Here is a 14391-nt window from a genome sequence, read left to right as displayed (position 1 = left end):
GCTATATCCCCTTTTACTTAACTTCCTGGCTCCCTTTCATTTTCCCTCCCCTCACTTCAAAAACTCCCATTGCTGCTTGTATTCCAGTGAATCCCAGTTTGCTCCATAGATCTTACAGATACATGCAGCAAACATTTAACCTACAACTGGCACGAAACCTGTTTTGGAATTAAAGCCAAGCTTGTCTTCAGGACACTGGTTAAAAATCATGCAGTTTACTCTATCGGGCTGTTGTGGCAATTTTGTGGTTTTCCTTCCTCCTCCCCTCTCTGTCTACAGTAGAGTTTCTGCCACTGCATGTGGATTAACAATTTATGTTTTCTTTTACTCTTCCAAAAGACATTGCTAATCAAACATCTTAAATGTTAAATCAGGTTTTGGCACATATGATTCAAACAGTCTAGAGAGGAAACCTAAGAACGCTGCAGCCTGTATTTCAGAAGGATGGTGTTGATGGGGAATACCCATGTTGAGTGAGGACAGGGAACGTTGTCAGACTACTGTGGTCCTACAGTCTGCTGGAGGCTGTAGTCCTTTATTTACCTCTTTAATTTCTCCACTTCTCAGCAAGTACCAATCACTGAATTATTTCTAGATGCAGTTCTTTGCTGTGGTAGCTCTGCTAAGAAGGGACTTGTTCAGCTGTGTAGATGCAGGTATAAATGGAAAAGAGCTTCTGGACCTTTTCATTGAGCTGTTACTGTCTGCAGAATACAGACAAGTGCAGGGTTTGTTTGTGGGGTTTGGGTTATACCATAGACCCTTACATGAAACTTTGTGCTTGGCTTGTCCTTTAAGGAAGGAAGTTCAGCCTCATGGTTTAAGTGCAAACCCATAGAAAAAGCTTGTCACTGTGATCTGACACGCAGCGTACCTTTGATCTCTGACACAGCAGTTCCTTGGGGTGCTAGCAGTACAGGTCACTGGACACGCAGATGCGTTTATTTCACTCTACTGAATTATGAATGAAAAGATGCACTTTCTAAATAATAAATTGTGTTACAGACAGTTTTTGAAAGAGAGACCGTATGCTTGGTGAAGTTGAGATTATCAAAGCAACTAATGGATCATGTTTTATCCTAAGTAATGGGTTAAATTTTGATCAATGAAACAAGCATTGCCTTAGGGAAATGCAGTTCTAGGGGTGGTTCTTGGTGTGTGAAAGAGGGAAACGGGCTTTAGAAAAGTCTTCTGTAGGAGATGGGCTTGGTCCAGTTCAGATCAATAGTAAGGCTTATTCTCCTTCAACTGGCACTGGGCACAACCAGTCCTTCTCTGTAAAGCAGAGCTAAAGCACCACTTTAATCTAAAGAACATGCGTACAATTCAGTAAATAGATGTATGTGAACCAGGGTCTTAATTCTACTGGGATTTGCTCTCAGGCAGTAAGAGTTTGTACGTCAAAGACAGATTATACTTAAGCTTGTATGTTACATTAATAAGTTGATTTTATTGTCATCTTTTGCCTGCTAATAAATATGGCTTTTGTAAGTAAGTTAAGTTTTTTGTAATTGGGATCCATGTTTTCAGAAGTTGTGTTGTTTTTTTCATAGCACATTGAATCAAGCACAAGAGATCAGCAGAGCTTCTGTAGTACCCTGACGGCAGTCTCAGCAAATGAGCTGTTCGTTCTTTCAGTCTTTTTTTGGCACTGCTATGAAGTGGGGAACACAAACAGCAGGTTATTATAATGGCATCATCCTTGATTCCAGGCTCCTACATATGGGTACATGTGTCCATACTCTCAGGCATGCAAAATAAAGCTCCCTTTTGGTTTTATGGCTAAAAGGTGAAAGGGTTACTAGAGTCAGATCTCAAAGGTATTTCTCTCCAAGTTGTGATACTGGTTTAGCTGCACAGATCCACCCAGCAAATGCAGTGCTTAGCCTTGGATGAGTTGCCTCGGAAAGCTTACTGGCTATTGGAAAACAGAACTTCTCTAAACACAGCCATAATGAGAGACTCCTCCATCCTTTGCATCATCATTTTCAGCCATTTGAAAGTGCAGTCATCTGTGTAGGAGATGAAACTTCTCTTTGATGGCCTGTTTGTTTGGCATTCAGTGGTCTCAGGAGCTTCATAAACATTCAGCAGTTGAGCCTTTCTGTCCTCCAGCTGGTAGTTCAGCCCTTTTTTGCAGAAAGAAAAGCTAAGCCACTGGGACTTTAAAAATGGTGCTGACTTGTAGCCTAGACAATTTAAAAATAAAAAGTAAATTCAGGTACTATGCTGCTTGTACAGATGCTGTTTTAATTTTGGTGGTTTGAACGACCATAATTATATAATTTAAAATAGCCTTTTCCCATCTCTTCTGGCTCTGGAGCAAACAGATGCAAAATAAGCAAGGCAAGAGTGGGCACAGGGGAGGTGTACGTGCAGCCTCCCTGTGCCCTCTGGTTTAGTTTGACTTTTAATACAAGTTAAGCTCTTGGGGCTTGATCTGGGAAATGGCTTTGGGGCCAGAGGCCGGCCTGGTGCATCCGCTCCCCATCCTGCTTGTGGTCAGGTGTAGGTGTCTGGACTGACAAAGCCAATGTGTGGAGGCAGAGACAAAGACTGCTCACATCCCTAAAATCCTTCTTTTTTTGGCCTTCATTGCCTCAAGAAGGGCTTCTACATTTATGGGTTGTTTCTTCTCTGCTTTTCTGGCCCAGCAAGGTCCTTGCTGTGCAGCATCAGCAAAAGGGGCAAGTGCCCATCAGCGTGGATGAGGTGCTCCAATCCAAAGTGTGTTGAGGAGCAAAAGGAGTACCACAGCCGCTGATTTAACAGAAGGCAGTGCCTGCTGCCCGCTTTCGTAAGGGACCTCTCCCTGTCTATGCATTTAACATATGTTTTGAAAGCTCCTGTTGGATTGATTGACTTGGGGAGCATGGAAGAATGCTTAATTTCATGTTCTTGGTGGGACTGACGTTAACGCTGACTTGCTAAGTCTTGGTACTAGCTTTGTGAGGTCTGGCAGCATTGAGTATGAGTAGTTGTTAGGGTCCTGACAAGCTTTAAAGAAGAGAGGTTTGAGGTTCGGTCGCTATCAGATTCAGGGATGGCAAAGTGGGTGTTTCCTCTTTTGGCATGAGCAGCTTACTCTTCTTGAGTCTCAAACGGGGTGCCTGAGTATATTAATGGACCTTGCTGATCATGTCAGATCCTCTGGCTTGCTTAAATAAATCCTGCCCTCTTGTCTTGTTACACAGTGTGTAACTGTTCTCACTTGCAAAACAACTGATTATGTATCCATTGGGCATCCTCCTCTGGTCCCGATTAGAGACTGAAGCCTGTGTGACTTGATGCATTTTTTGAGTGAAGGCTTGTTAACTGAGTGTGTAAATGTGTAATTGTCTGTACAATTATCCAATTGAGGTTTTTTTAGCTTTGCATACAAATATGGGAACACAATCATGCAGTTGGGTAAATTTTCCAAACCCAGTTACTTAATTAAATATGTGCATTGAGCATACAGATGTGAACATCCTTAAAAAGATCAACCCAGTTTTAACCCCCTCTTTTTTTTTTTGGTATGCAGGTATACTAATCTGAATGTTTTCATCCAAGTCTGTCACATACCATAGTTTCTGTGTTACCTTTGTCCTTTTTCCTACTAAATATGTTTCATTTGTGTGGGAAATGGCAGTTACTGTAGAAATTGTTCAGAGGTTTCTGTTAACGTGTGTGCTGGCTTTTAGTGAAGTGGTGTCTTGTGCTTACAGTGGTTGGTGCTATAATACATTTAAAACAGTTCTATTCCATATGAAATATTAATTTGAAATGTGGGGGTTTTTTGAGGAAAGCTTACTTAAATAATGGGCGTTGTTGGCAGTTGCAGTCCAACGCAACTTCCGAGAAGCAGAAACCGCCATTAAGTTTGTAAATAACGGAACGCTCCAAGTTTTCTCTGCACTCAGTGGTTTCTCTGTTTGGAAGCTGCTGATTTGCAAAGAATGAGTGATCTGGCAGTTTTGACCTTGCAATTATTGTCTGTTGCAGTGAACAAACCCCCAGATGGCTCATGTTTGAAGTCTGCAGTGTTCATTTACTGTGAAAGAAAACACAGTAATGCTGCTTTTCTTTATAATGTGTCCTTATTTATAAATTAAACACTACATTCAGTCTTTTTGAGGTGGCTTTAAAAGAAGTATATAGGAAGGTAGTTTCAGTAACATGCAAAAAGTTCCTGAATAGTGACACAGCTGTGCCATGAATGTATACATGTGATTGACAACTCTATCCGGCCAAGGATAGTCAGTTCTTATTCATAGACCCACAGAATGGGTTGGGTTGGGAAGATCCTTCAAAGATCATCCAACTCCCCTACCATGGGCAGCAACATCTTCCACTAGAGCAAGTTGCTTCAAGACCCATCCAGCTTGACCTTGAACACTTCTGGGAGGCTTTGCCTCATAGGTTCATGGCACCTCCGTAAATAGTGCCTTTGGCATGGGTGTGAACAGCGTTAGAGTTGGAGTTGCCATTTTAATCTGAGTGATAACCACTCCCCTAACACCTTTTTCTCTTCATTTCTCTGCAGATGTCGTTCCTATGAGGATTGCTGTGGTTCAAGATGCTGTGTAAGAGCTCTCTCTATCCAGCGACTATGGTATTTTTGGTAGGTCAGGGCATTTGGGAGTTCTATGTTTGTCATGTTCTTGTCTTGTTTGTAGGATTTAAATCAGGGTATTGCCAGCCCTAGTATTTTAAAGTAAAGTAGGCACAAGTATGCAGTAATGTATATGTGTACATATAAATGCAAGGAATTTGATTTTTTTGCTTATAAAACTCCCCTGATGTAGTGAGAAAACACTGAAAAAGGAGGTCACTCATGTCAGATTCACCCTTCCTGCTTCTGCATCCTGCTGGTCTGTACAGGCAGTGGTCCCACTTTTATCCAAAACTGCTGAATTCCTTATGCCTGTCTCAGCTACTACCAGGCGGCACCATTGTTTTTGTTGGGCACTCAGTTTTAAAAGAGGATTGTATAAGGAGGATTGTGCATTTAGGCAGGGTTTAAGATATTCTTGCCAGCTGAATTGAAGCCTCAATTAAAAAGGAAGAGAAGTACATTTATGACTATGAGGATTTCACTGGAGAAGACAGCAAGGGAAAAGAAGGCAGGAAGATGGAGCTTGTGAAACCAGCAGCTCAGTAATCTGGATAAAGCTTAAACTAATCACTGTTATATGCATAATGAAAAAATAAGGTAAATTCGTTTTGGAGAGGAATTTATGAAAGCACCTGAATAAAACCTTCTCATTACAGTAGAGAGAAAGCAAAAGCTCTCCTAGAAAACCTTATTTCACCATTTTTGTGTAGAATTTGAAGACTGCTTAAAAAAAAAAAAAAAAAAAAAAAGCTTTCAAAATTGAAATGAATAAACACTGAAAACCAGAAGCCTGATATATGCTATAATACAGAGATTTCCTGGAGCTGACTGGGATTTCAGTGTACAATCCTTACTGATATAACTGAAGAGCTCTGCATCTCAATCCCTGGAGTGACGTCGTAAATCTCTGCTTTTCTGTTCAGAACAAATCCTTTGCAGGAACACTGCCAAAAGGGAATGTATTAATACTGGCTTGGGGAAACACGACCTCCTCCTGCTCTTGTTTCCACCATAGAAACAAGAAGAGAATTTGACCCTTTGCATGAAATACCTCTTGCTGCTGTGCAGCATCCCACTCTTCCTCTCGGGCACCTGGGAATGCCCCAGGGGAGATAAGCCTGGTGTGTAGGCTTGCCTCTGGCCAACTTCAGTGGCCTCTGGCCAACTTCCCTCTCTTCCAAAAGAGCACAGCTTCCAGTAAAGGGCCCTGAAATGAGGTGGCAATTACAGGCAGAAGAACCCTTTGGGTTTAAGGGCGCTTGCATCAGTCATTAGCATGTCTGATACCTAATCAAGGAAACACAGTGAAAGCCAACTGTCTGAAGAAGACAGTCGTCTGACATGCCCTTCCTGCATGTGCCTGTTTCCACAGCACCAGGGCAAGGGAGTGATGAGGACAGTTCAGTCAGGTCAGAAAAGGAGCTGAGAGAAGAACTGAAGCAAATAAATTATGTCCTTTTCCTTGAGAATGTATATCCCATCTGGGAAGCACAAAGCAAAGCTTGTCATCTTCAGTGCTGAATGCTTTGGTCTTCTGGCTTGAGTTTAAATGCCAGCTACCAGATTTCCCATGGAAGACAAAATTAGAGTGTTGAGTAATTTAAGAACATCTAAGAATCTTCTTTTAAGGGCAACTGCAGAATAGTATTCCTCTTTGTCCCCCACAAACCTCCTGGGGAGCCTCGATGCTGTAAGTGCGAGGCTTGTGTCCAAGATATGCAGTTTGAAACTGTACGGACCTGGAATTTCAGTTCAGCATCCCAGTGACAAAGGTCAGGTATGAACATGAACTTTCCAAAAGTTCAAGGGTGTTTTAGTTTCTGTTTTGTATTTTACATGCCAGAAAACATCAGGCAATAGTACTGATGGCTAAAGATGTCCGTGATATAAGTGCCCCATGAGTGCTATCTCAAATGACATGGACCTGCTCTCAAGAGGCAACCTGTTTAAGAAACCCTGATGAAAGCTGTAGCCTGATGATTGCTAGATGATACTCTTGTTTCTCTCAGTAAACAGTCCGGGTTTGAGAGCTGCCTGAATGTGGGTGAGTGTTGACTTCCCTCTTCTCTTTGCCTAGGTTCCTTTTGATGATGGGAGTTTTGTTTTGTTGCGGAGCTGGTTTCTTTATCCGAAGGCGGATGTACCCTCCTCCACTAGTAGAAGAACCTACTTTTAACGTGTCTTACACCAGACAACCAGTCAACACTGCATCAGGTCAGAGACTGCTTATTAAACAAGTTTCACTAATTTCTTATATTTGCCACAGCATTTTTAAAAAGTGGTTTTGGGGGTTTTGTTTGGTTGGTTTTGGAAACTGGGGGATGTGGACAAGGGATTGCACTGTACTAAACCATGCAGCCACCTCCTGTGATGAGTGAAGTCTTCTGCCTTTCAAACACCATAATTCAGCTGCAGTGTACAGAAGTGCTTTTGAAACTCAGGATGACAGGACTTTCCGTTCCCTTCTTGTGGTTCCTAATACCTTTACAGCTGTGTGTCCATGCATGGAAGGAGGCTAGCAAATTCTCACTTTGCAGCAGAGACAAAATGACAGATATCCAAAATAAACAGTGACGTGAAGAGTTTTAAATACAATTCATAACATCTGCAGAGGTGAAGGAAAGCCTAACGTTTTTCTTCCATGATCTGGCTATCTTGCAAATCTTCTCTTTTTTTATTTGCCTTCCATGCTCAGTGCTACAGTTTTTCAGCAGCAAAGTGGTCCTTCTCCCTTTGTTAGTTGTGTCTCTGGTCAGTAAAGGCTGTGAGCATCAGGAGGATCTACCTAGTGACGGCTCCTCTGTCAATACTGCTTTCTAAGTTTGTTATTTCTTCCCATCTGGCTGTTAGTCCCAGTTTGGAGAATCCTGCAAAGTAAAACTCACCTGTAAGCAGATGATATTTGTGCCTTACAGGAGCATTTTTAATCCAACTGCCTCTAGTTGGAAGACCTTCTACGCTTGCTGAGATTTTACCTGAGTGCACACTCTGATGCTTGCTTTATCCCTGCTTTAGCAAGGCCGAACTGGGACATTTTTAACTGCTCTCCAGATTGCATAAGCCAGTGCTAATTTTTGCCAGTGAAAGTACACACACACATATGCAGGCGTGCTTGGTACACTGACACTTTTCCTCCCAGACTGTCATTTTATTGCATGTTATATTAGAGAGGGCTGAAGCCGGCAGATAATTATATTTTCTGACAACTTTTTTTGGAATTGGCAATTTGTTTTTATTTCACAGTGGCTTGGAAGTGGAAACACAACTGTATATTTTGTAATGAGAAGGAGGATCTCTCTGAAAATTTGGTGCCTCAAGCCTCTCTATCAAAAGTCATCTTCTGAGGCATTACACCTTTGTGCGCTATTGTGGCTGCATCAAGACAGCCTCCTTAGAAAAGCGTCCTAACCCCCTAAGCTAGCTGTGACTACGAGCGTTGTACAGAGAATGCAGCGTTTGGGCTCTCCCCACCGTCATGTCAGCTATTGCACAGCCTTGTGCAGGCTTTGGAAATGCTCTTACTTGCATCCTTAAGAACAGACATGCATTTTTTTCCTTCTCTCTCTTTCGCAGGTCTAAATGGATAAAATGATGTTACAGACAAAAGTGACACTTCATTCACCCTCTTTTGGTTTAAATCCTATGAGGATTTTTTAGGACTCCCATTCTGTGTCTGTTTTTCTGCTTGACTGAACAACCATTTCCACGGAGAGTACTTATTTTTCAACAGTGGAGGGTTGGGGGGGAGCCAAGCTAACTAAACTAATATTTTTAATCCTGAAAAATAACCTTAAGATTATGTGAACAGGGAGCGTCTTTGGCTGGATTGGCAAAGACCAAATTTAATTTTAGAGCGCAGTTTTATTTTTTCATGACACTTCATGGAACACAAATTGTGGGTAAATATAAAATAAGCACAAGCCCTTGGATGACCTGCTTATGCCACCTGCTTCCAGACTGTTATTGTTACTTAAAAGCTTTAGGCTTTGAGCTTTCCCCACCGATATTTTTTTTTTTTTTTTTTTTTTTACTTTTTCTACTATTCTAGGAATATTCAACAGAAAAAGCAATGGGAATTAGTAGTCAAACAAGTTCTCATTTTCCACTAGCTCCTTTTCCAGATTCAGTAGCAGTAGCCAGTTCACTGCTGAGGTGGACTCCTTGAAACGTGGCTCCTTGCCCATCTCCCTCCTTCCCTGCAGAGATAACGGCAGCATCTTCTGCCATGCCAGCAGCAGCCTGGAAGCGGGAGTGCTTTTTCTGTGGGCCTGACTGGGAAAATGGATTGAACACCTCACCTACAAGCAGCAGTTTGCAGACCTGGTGCTATCTTTCACTTCATCCCTGGCCTACATAGCCCCAGATTGGCAGTTCGGGTGCTACAAAAGGTTGTGTCCCTTTGTAGACACTTAACAAATACTTACTGAGCTGATCCCATGAGGAAGTTAATATTCAGGTGGTGTTTTCTTCTGGGTTTAGTGAACTGAAAAAATACTCAAAATATTGGCATCCATACTTGCCCCCCTCCCCAGTTCAGTAATAATACGTGGAAGTTTTTAATGAAAGCAGTTATTTTCCTAAAGAGCAAGCTGCAGTGAGCTACTTCAGCCTCTCCTGTTCCTGCATGGGGATGGAAACTGCAGAAATGCAGAGCTGGGCAGGATTTAACTTTAAAACAAAATTGCTTAAGGAAAAGGCTACAGAAGAGGGTATTAGCCCAGACTCTGGGGAGGCAGGACTCAGCTCCTGTTCCCAGCCTGGCTCCCCCGCAGCTGTGTGCTGATGCTGTACACGGAAGCAGAACAAGGCTTCTCATCGCTGCGGCGAAGGAAGAGAGGCTGCAGAGCAGCCCTCTTTGCTCAGACAGGCAAAAGGAAAAATTATTGCAGCGGTGTGTTAAAAATTATTGTGTTAAGAAGGACATAGCTGTGTTCCTGATCTGCTTTCTATCCTCTTTGCTCCTGAGTGCCCAAACAAAGCTCCCTAGGCAGATACCCAGACTCTGGGAGCATCTTCTGTGCCTTATGGCTCAACCCATCTAGTGTAATATTGTAAAGGACACGTTTTGGGGTTGGGTATGTAGCTCCTTGCTGAATGCTTGAAGTACTAAAGGATGATTAAAGTACAGGAAGCCTATATTCCTTCTGTGGCAATACTGAGTCTTAGTGTCACTAAGTCACGGAAAGGAATGATTGAGGAGAAAATTCATGTGAGCCTGTCATTATAGGAAAAACAGACTAGCACCAAAAGAAGAAAACCTGTGGCTCAGCCATGATTTTTTGTTTTCAGTCCAGCTTTGTTTAAATAGAAAGAGAAGAAAACTAATTTACATCTTGAGACAGAAACAGTCTGTGACTTTAATTGCTGGAATTGCATTGTCTTCCACCACCCGCTGTGATATCTGAGGAGGGTTACAACCACCTTGGTTCTCCCTCATGGCAGCAGTCTCTTGTTACTCCTCATGTGTCATGGCTAAAGAATTTTGCATTTGATCATATGTTTCCATTCCTTGTCTCTGCAGGCTCCAGCATAATTTCCTAAATTTAATCTGTGCAAAGCAATCTTGTTTCATTGTGCTAGCCAGCCGTAATGGGCTTCAACTTGGGTTTTTCTTCATACATGTTTACTCCTTAGCTGCATTGCGCCTAGAAGGGAAATTATCCATTTGAGATGCACTCTGGTTTACAGGCGGATCCAGTATGCCACAAAATAGTCAGTGAAATCCTTTCGTAAGACTTGACACCTGAGTCCATCTGGGATCCCATGCCTCTCGCAGGCACTGCAGCTTTTCTGTCCAGGGAACTGAGCAGGGCGTGCTGTTTTACCTTTCAAATAGTAGTTGCTTGGGGCAGTGGTGCCCTTTGTTTCATTAAATGATCTCTATTCCATGCAAAATTGAAATTTTTTGGCAAAATCTCAAGAAGTGGACGTATAGTCCCACAAGCCTGGGTTTTTTCTGGAATGGGAGAAAGGTGGCTCCTTGTCTTTGCTCTGATGAACACTTTGAGAAATCTGGAAGAGCACAATCTGATGCTGCTGCTGTCGTTGATACATTTTCTCTCCTTTTCTTTCTTTCAGGGTCACAACAACCTGGAGTGCCGTATTACACAGATCCAGGTGGACCTGTGATGAATCCCATGGCTATGGCTTTCCACGTCCAGCCCAACTCCCCACAAGGAAACCCGGTTTACCCACCCCCACCTTCCTACTGCAACACACCACCTCCCCCTTATGAGCAGGTGGTGAAATCCTCCACGTGAGGACTCTCTGGCTCTCTGACCTGACTGTGTGAGAAGAAGGTGCCACTGCAAAATGACCGAGATGGAGGGCATCTGCCCTTTTGAACACTTGCTAGTTCTCCAAGTCCTCTCTCCCTCCCTCCCCTGCACCTTTCCTCATTAAAGTTACTTGCAAAGGGGTAATTTTTAAATTTTTTTCTTTTTTTTTTTTTTTTTTAGTAGAAGTGGATTTTTTCTTTGTCTTCAAAATGAGAGAAGTTGTCTTTGTAATGCTTTTAATGGAAACCTATATTTAAAACCTATATGTCTTTCTCTTTATTTATTGTTTATTTCAATCATGAGTTTAATTGCATTGTGGCAGGCTACTGATAGCAGTTCTTTATGCAACCCCAGAGTGATGTGCACTCCCCTGAGACCCCATAGCAGAAATGCCCTCATCCAAGGAAAATGGCAGGGAAAGAGGGTAGAAGTAGAAGAGGCAGGGCAATGCTTTTCCCAGAAATGGTGACCACCATCTTTTTCATTTACAATTTTCTTGTACAGTTTGGTGCTGATGCCCAACAGAAAGACACTGTGATAGAAGTCGCTGTGACTGGAGCACCAGCGTTGGCCGAGTCACAGCAGGGGCTTTGCCAAGTGCCCTAGAAAAGAGGGAGTCATTACTTTAAATGATGCTTTGAAAAAGTGAAGGACCGGGACTTGAATGTTTCTTGGCCAGCACCTGGACTCTGCCTGTATGATTGGCATCCTGGCTCCCCTTGCTTTGCAGCAGTGAGATTGTATGAACCAGCCTAAATATTGGTAGTGAGATGGAGGCGTTTCAACCTCAGAGCTACCTGTGCCTGTGCCTCTCGACAGAACGGTTAGGAATACTGAAATACTGAAAGCGAGTTTTCTTCCCTAAACTGGGAAATAATTACAGTAAGAAGGAATGGGAGTGCACTTCCAGGTTTTCTCCCTTTGACATTGTTGGGAGTTTTATCCCTGAGAAATAGTAGCTTTCATTATGGTCTTACTGCTGCCACAAAGAGTACTAAGCAGAGCTGTCATCTCCAGGTGACAGATGTGTGTAAAACTGCTCTCCTCTCTAGGTCAGGCAAGTAAACCACTTTTTGGGAGCGGTGCTTAAGAGCCGTTCCTTGACCCGATGTGCAGATGGTTTGGCTTCAGTGACTTAACTCCTCATCCAGGATTCCCAATTCACCATCTCATGCTTGTGGCTGACTCTGAGTGACCCCAAGCCAACACCTTCAGATAAACACAGAGCCCCTTTATCTGTGAGGGGCCTCATCTCTCACTCATCTGTGTCTAGCAAAAACATGCAGCTACTCTGAGGTGTGACTACATACTAGTGGGACCTTCTCCCTTTGTGCATGTTCAGAGCTGTGTCACTAATGGGTGACAAAAAGAAGATGCCATCTCCTTCTACCACTGTAGGACCCGCAGAAACAACATAGCTGAGGGTTAGGAGTCCCCTGTGGTCCTTTGGGTGCTGGGTGAATGCTTACTCACTGCCAATACACCAACTGCTCCTGTGTCACTCCAGCCACGGCACAGAGGTCACCGAGGGCGTCTGGAGTCAGCTGAAGACCTGGGTTGCCCAGGGAGCTGAAGCTTTATTGTGCTGTTAATGCATGCTGGTGGCTTGTGAGAACTTGTTCTTAGGGGGCAAGCTGGATTTGCAGAACTGGCAGCAAAGAGCACCCCTTTCATTATGAACGCGAGTCTCTAACAGAAAAACCACTATGGGTCATTGTTTCTAAAGCCACCAGCAGCTCTTAGTATTCACCTGGAGCAGAGCTAGCTTCTGAGGAGCTCATTCCCCAGACCAAATTTGGGTGAAATTGTAACTAAGGCTTTCCTTTACTGTGTGCCACAATAAGCATCAAAGCAGAGTGCTTCTGTGTGTGCAGCGTAGACTCGGTGGACACTTAAGGTAACAACAAAGTACGTTTTATATATGATTACTAGGTCCATCTGCGCACCACAAGTGTATATATTTTCTAAATTAGTGTGCACGTGAAGTGTGAAGCTGCGTATGTCACTGTATAGGGTTGTGTATACATGACACAATTTTTTAAAAACAAATTCAACCTTTGTTTTTCTGTCAATAGAAATGACAACAGACCTCATGTTAGTAGGTGGATGTTAAGTCCTTTTATATTGCAAAATGCATCTATGACAGCTGGCATTTTCCTGGACACATTGAATAGAATACTTTTATAGTGAATTCTCACACTGTACATTGAAATTGAACTTCTGGTGAAGTTTTCCTGAACTCTGGCTGGTTTATTTGCTAGTGTTGATGGATGACGCTACCTCTTACAACACGTGCACTCCTCTGCTAGCAAACCTGTTTGGTCTTCTCTTGAAAACAGCACCTGTGTGGGCATCCGTACAAATTACTTGCAAACCGTTTACATGCATTTCCTCTCATTGCCTTGCTTTTGGAAGTTTTTAGGGTTTCTTTCATTTTTTTTCCCCCCTTTTTTCCCCTCTTAGTTTAAAAAAAAAGAAGTGGGGAGAAAAAAGGCAGAAGCCCTGTAACCTTCAGTAGAGTGATATCAACAATATGAAGTTGATAGGAGTGTACATTGTGTGCTTGGCAAGGTTGGGTTCATGGGTTGCAGGATGGATGGAGCAGAATTAGGTCTTTCAGCAGCCTCGGGGGCTTCCATTGCTCGTAAAACTTGTGCAGGCTTTGTTTTGAACTACATTTTATTAAAGTAAGATTGGATGTTGCTGTACCTCTAGCCCTCTTCATTGCTCTTTCCTGACCTGTATGTTTAAAGTTCTTTGTATTACCAAGTAGAGATAAGAGTGTGACCTCTTGTGTGCAGAGGAGGAGAGAAGGCAGGGCTAATGCCACTGAGAGATGCTGATGAGGCAGAGTGGTGTTTTGACTGTAAAATAAGGTTGGTGCTGGTGGCTGGGCATCCTGGGGATGTGTGAGGCACTGCCCTGCCCCTCCTGGGGGCACCAGACCAGGGAACGGGGCTGACTCTCCAACTGCCTTTGAGATCTTGTCATCTACATCAGGAAGTTGATTTAATGTGTTGTGGGGACCAATCTCCTGGTTCTTGCAGAGCGGGTGTAATGCCTTGAACAGGGTTTGGGCAGAATGGAGATGCTTAAGTCAAGCCAATGAGCCCAGGGTGGAGAGCCAGGAACATGAATGATACCCCTTGAGGGTCCTTTATTCAGTTGTGCATCCTCAAAACATTTCTGATGCACCTGTGAGGAAGCAGTGATCAGGAAAAATATGCCTAGGTGAGTAAGGAAACCTTTGAGGTTCCTGCTGCTGTGACCCTGGCAGAAATGGGCATGAGAAGGGGGTCAGGCCCGTTCTTCTGCCCCAATGAAATCTCCCACTGTGCCTCTTGGAGAGAAGAGGCACTACCAGGGACTCTTGGTACCCCTTGCCCATAGCTCTGCTGTGGCCAGTCCTTTGTACGTCTAAGACCTGTGCAATAAGCCCAGGCCACACTGCATGAAGAGGGGGGAACCTGCCCTTTCTGTGGCTGGGCAGAGGGTTTCAGCTGAAGGTTTTGCTGT

General features: G+C 43.3%; 1 protein-coding gene across 1 annotated transcript in view; it reads left to right on the top strand.

The window, feature by feature from the left end:
* Positions 1–13592, top strand: part of VOPP1 (VOPP1 WW domain binding protein) — a 68824-nt gene extending 55232 nt beyond the window's left edge. The window contains exons 3-5 of the mRNA XM_074900892.1: positions 4526–4603; positions 6675–6811; positions 10676–13592. Of these exons, the coding sequence (XP_074756993.1) occupies positions 4526–4603; positions 6675–6811; positions 10676–10857 (397 nt within the window). The 3' untranslated portion in view covers positions 10858–13592. The remainder of the gene's footprint in view (positions 1–4525; positions 4604–6674; positions 6812–10675) is intronic.
* Positions 13593–14391: the final 799 nt, after the last annotated feature.

Source organism: Athene noctua, chromosome 2 (genome assembly GCF_965140245.1).
Source record: "Athene noctua chromosome 2, bAthNoc1.hap1.1, whole genome shotgun sequence".
Classification (NCBI taxonomy): Eukaryota; Metazoa; Chordata; class Aves; order Strigiformes; family Strigidae; genus Athene; species Athene noctua.
This window is presented reverse-complemented; position numbering and strand designations above follow the sequence as displayed.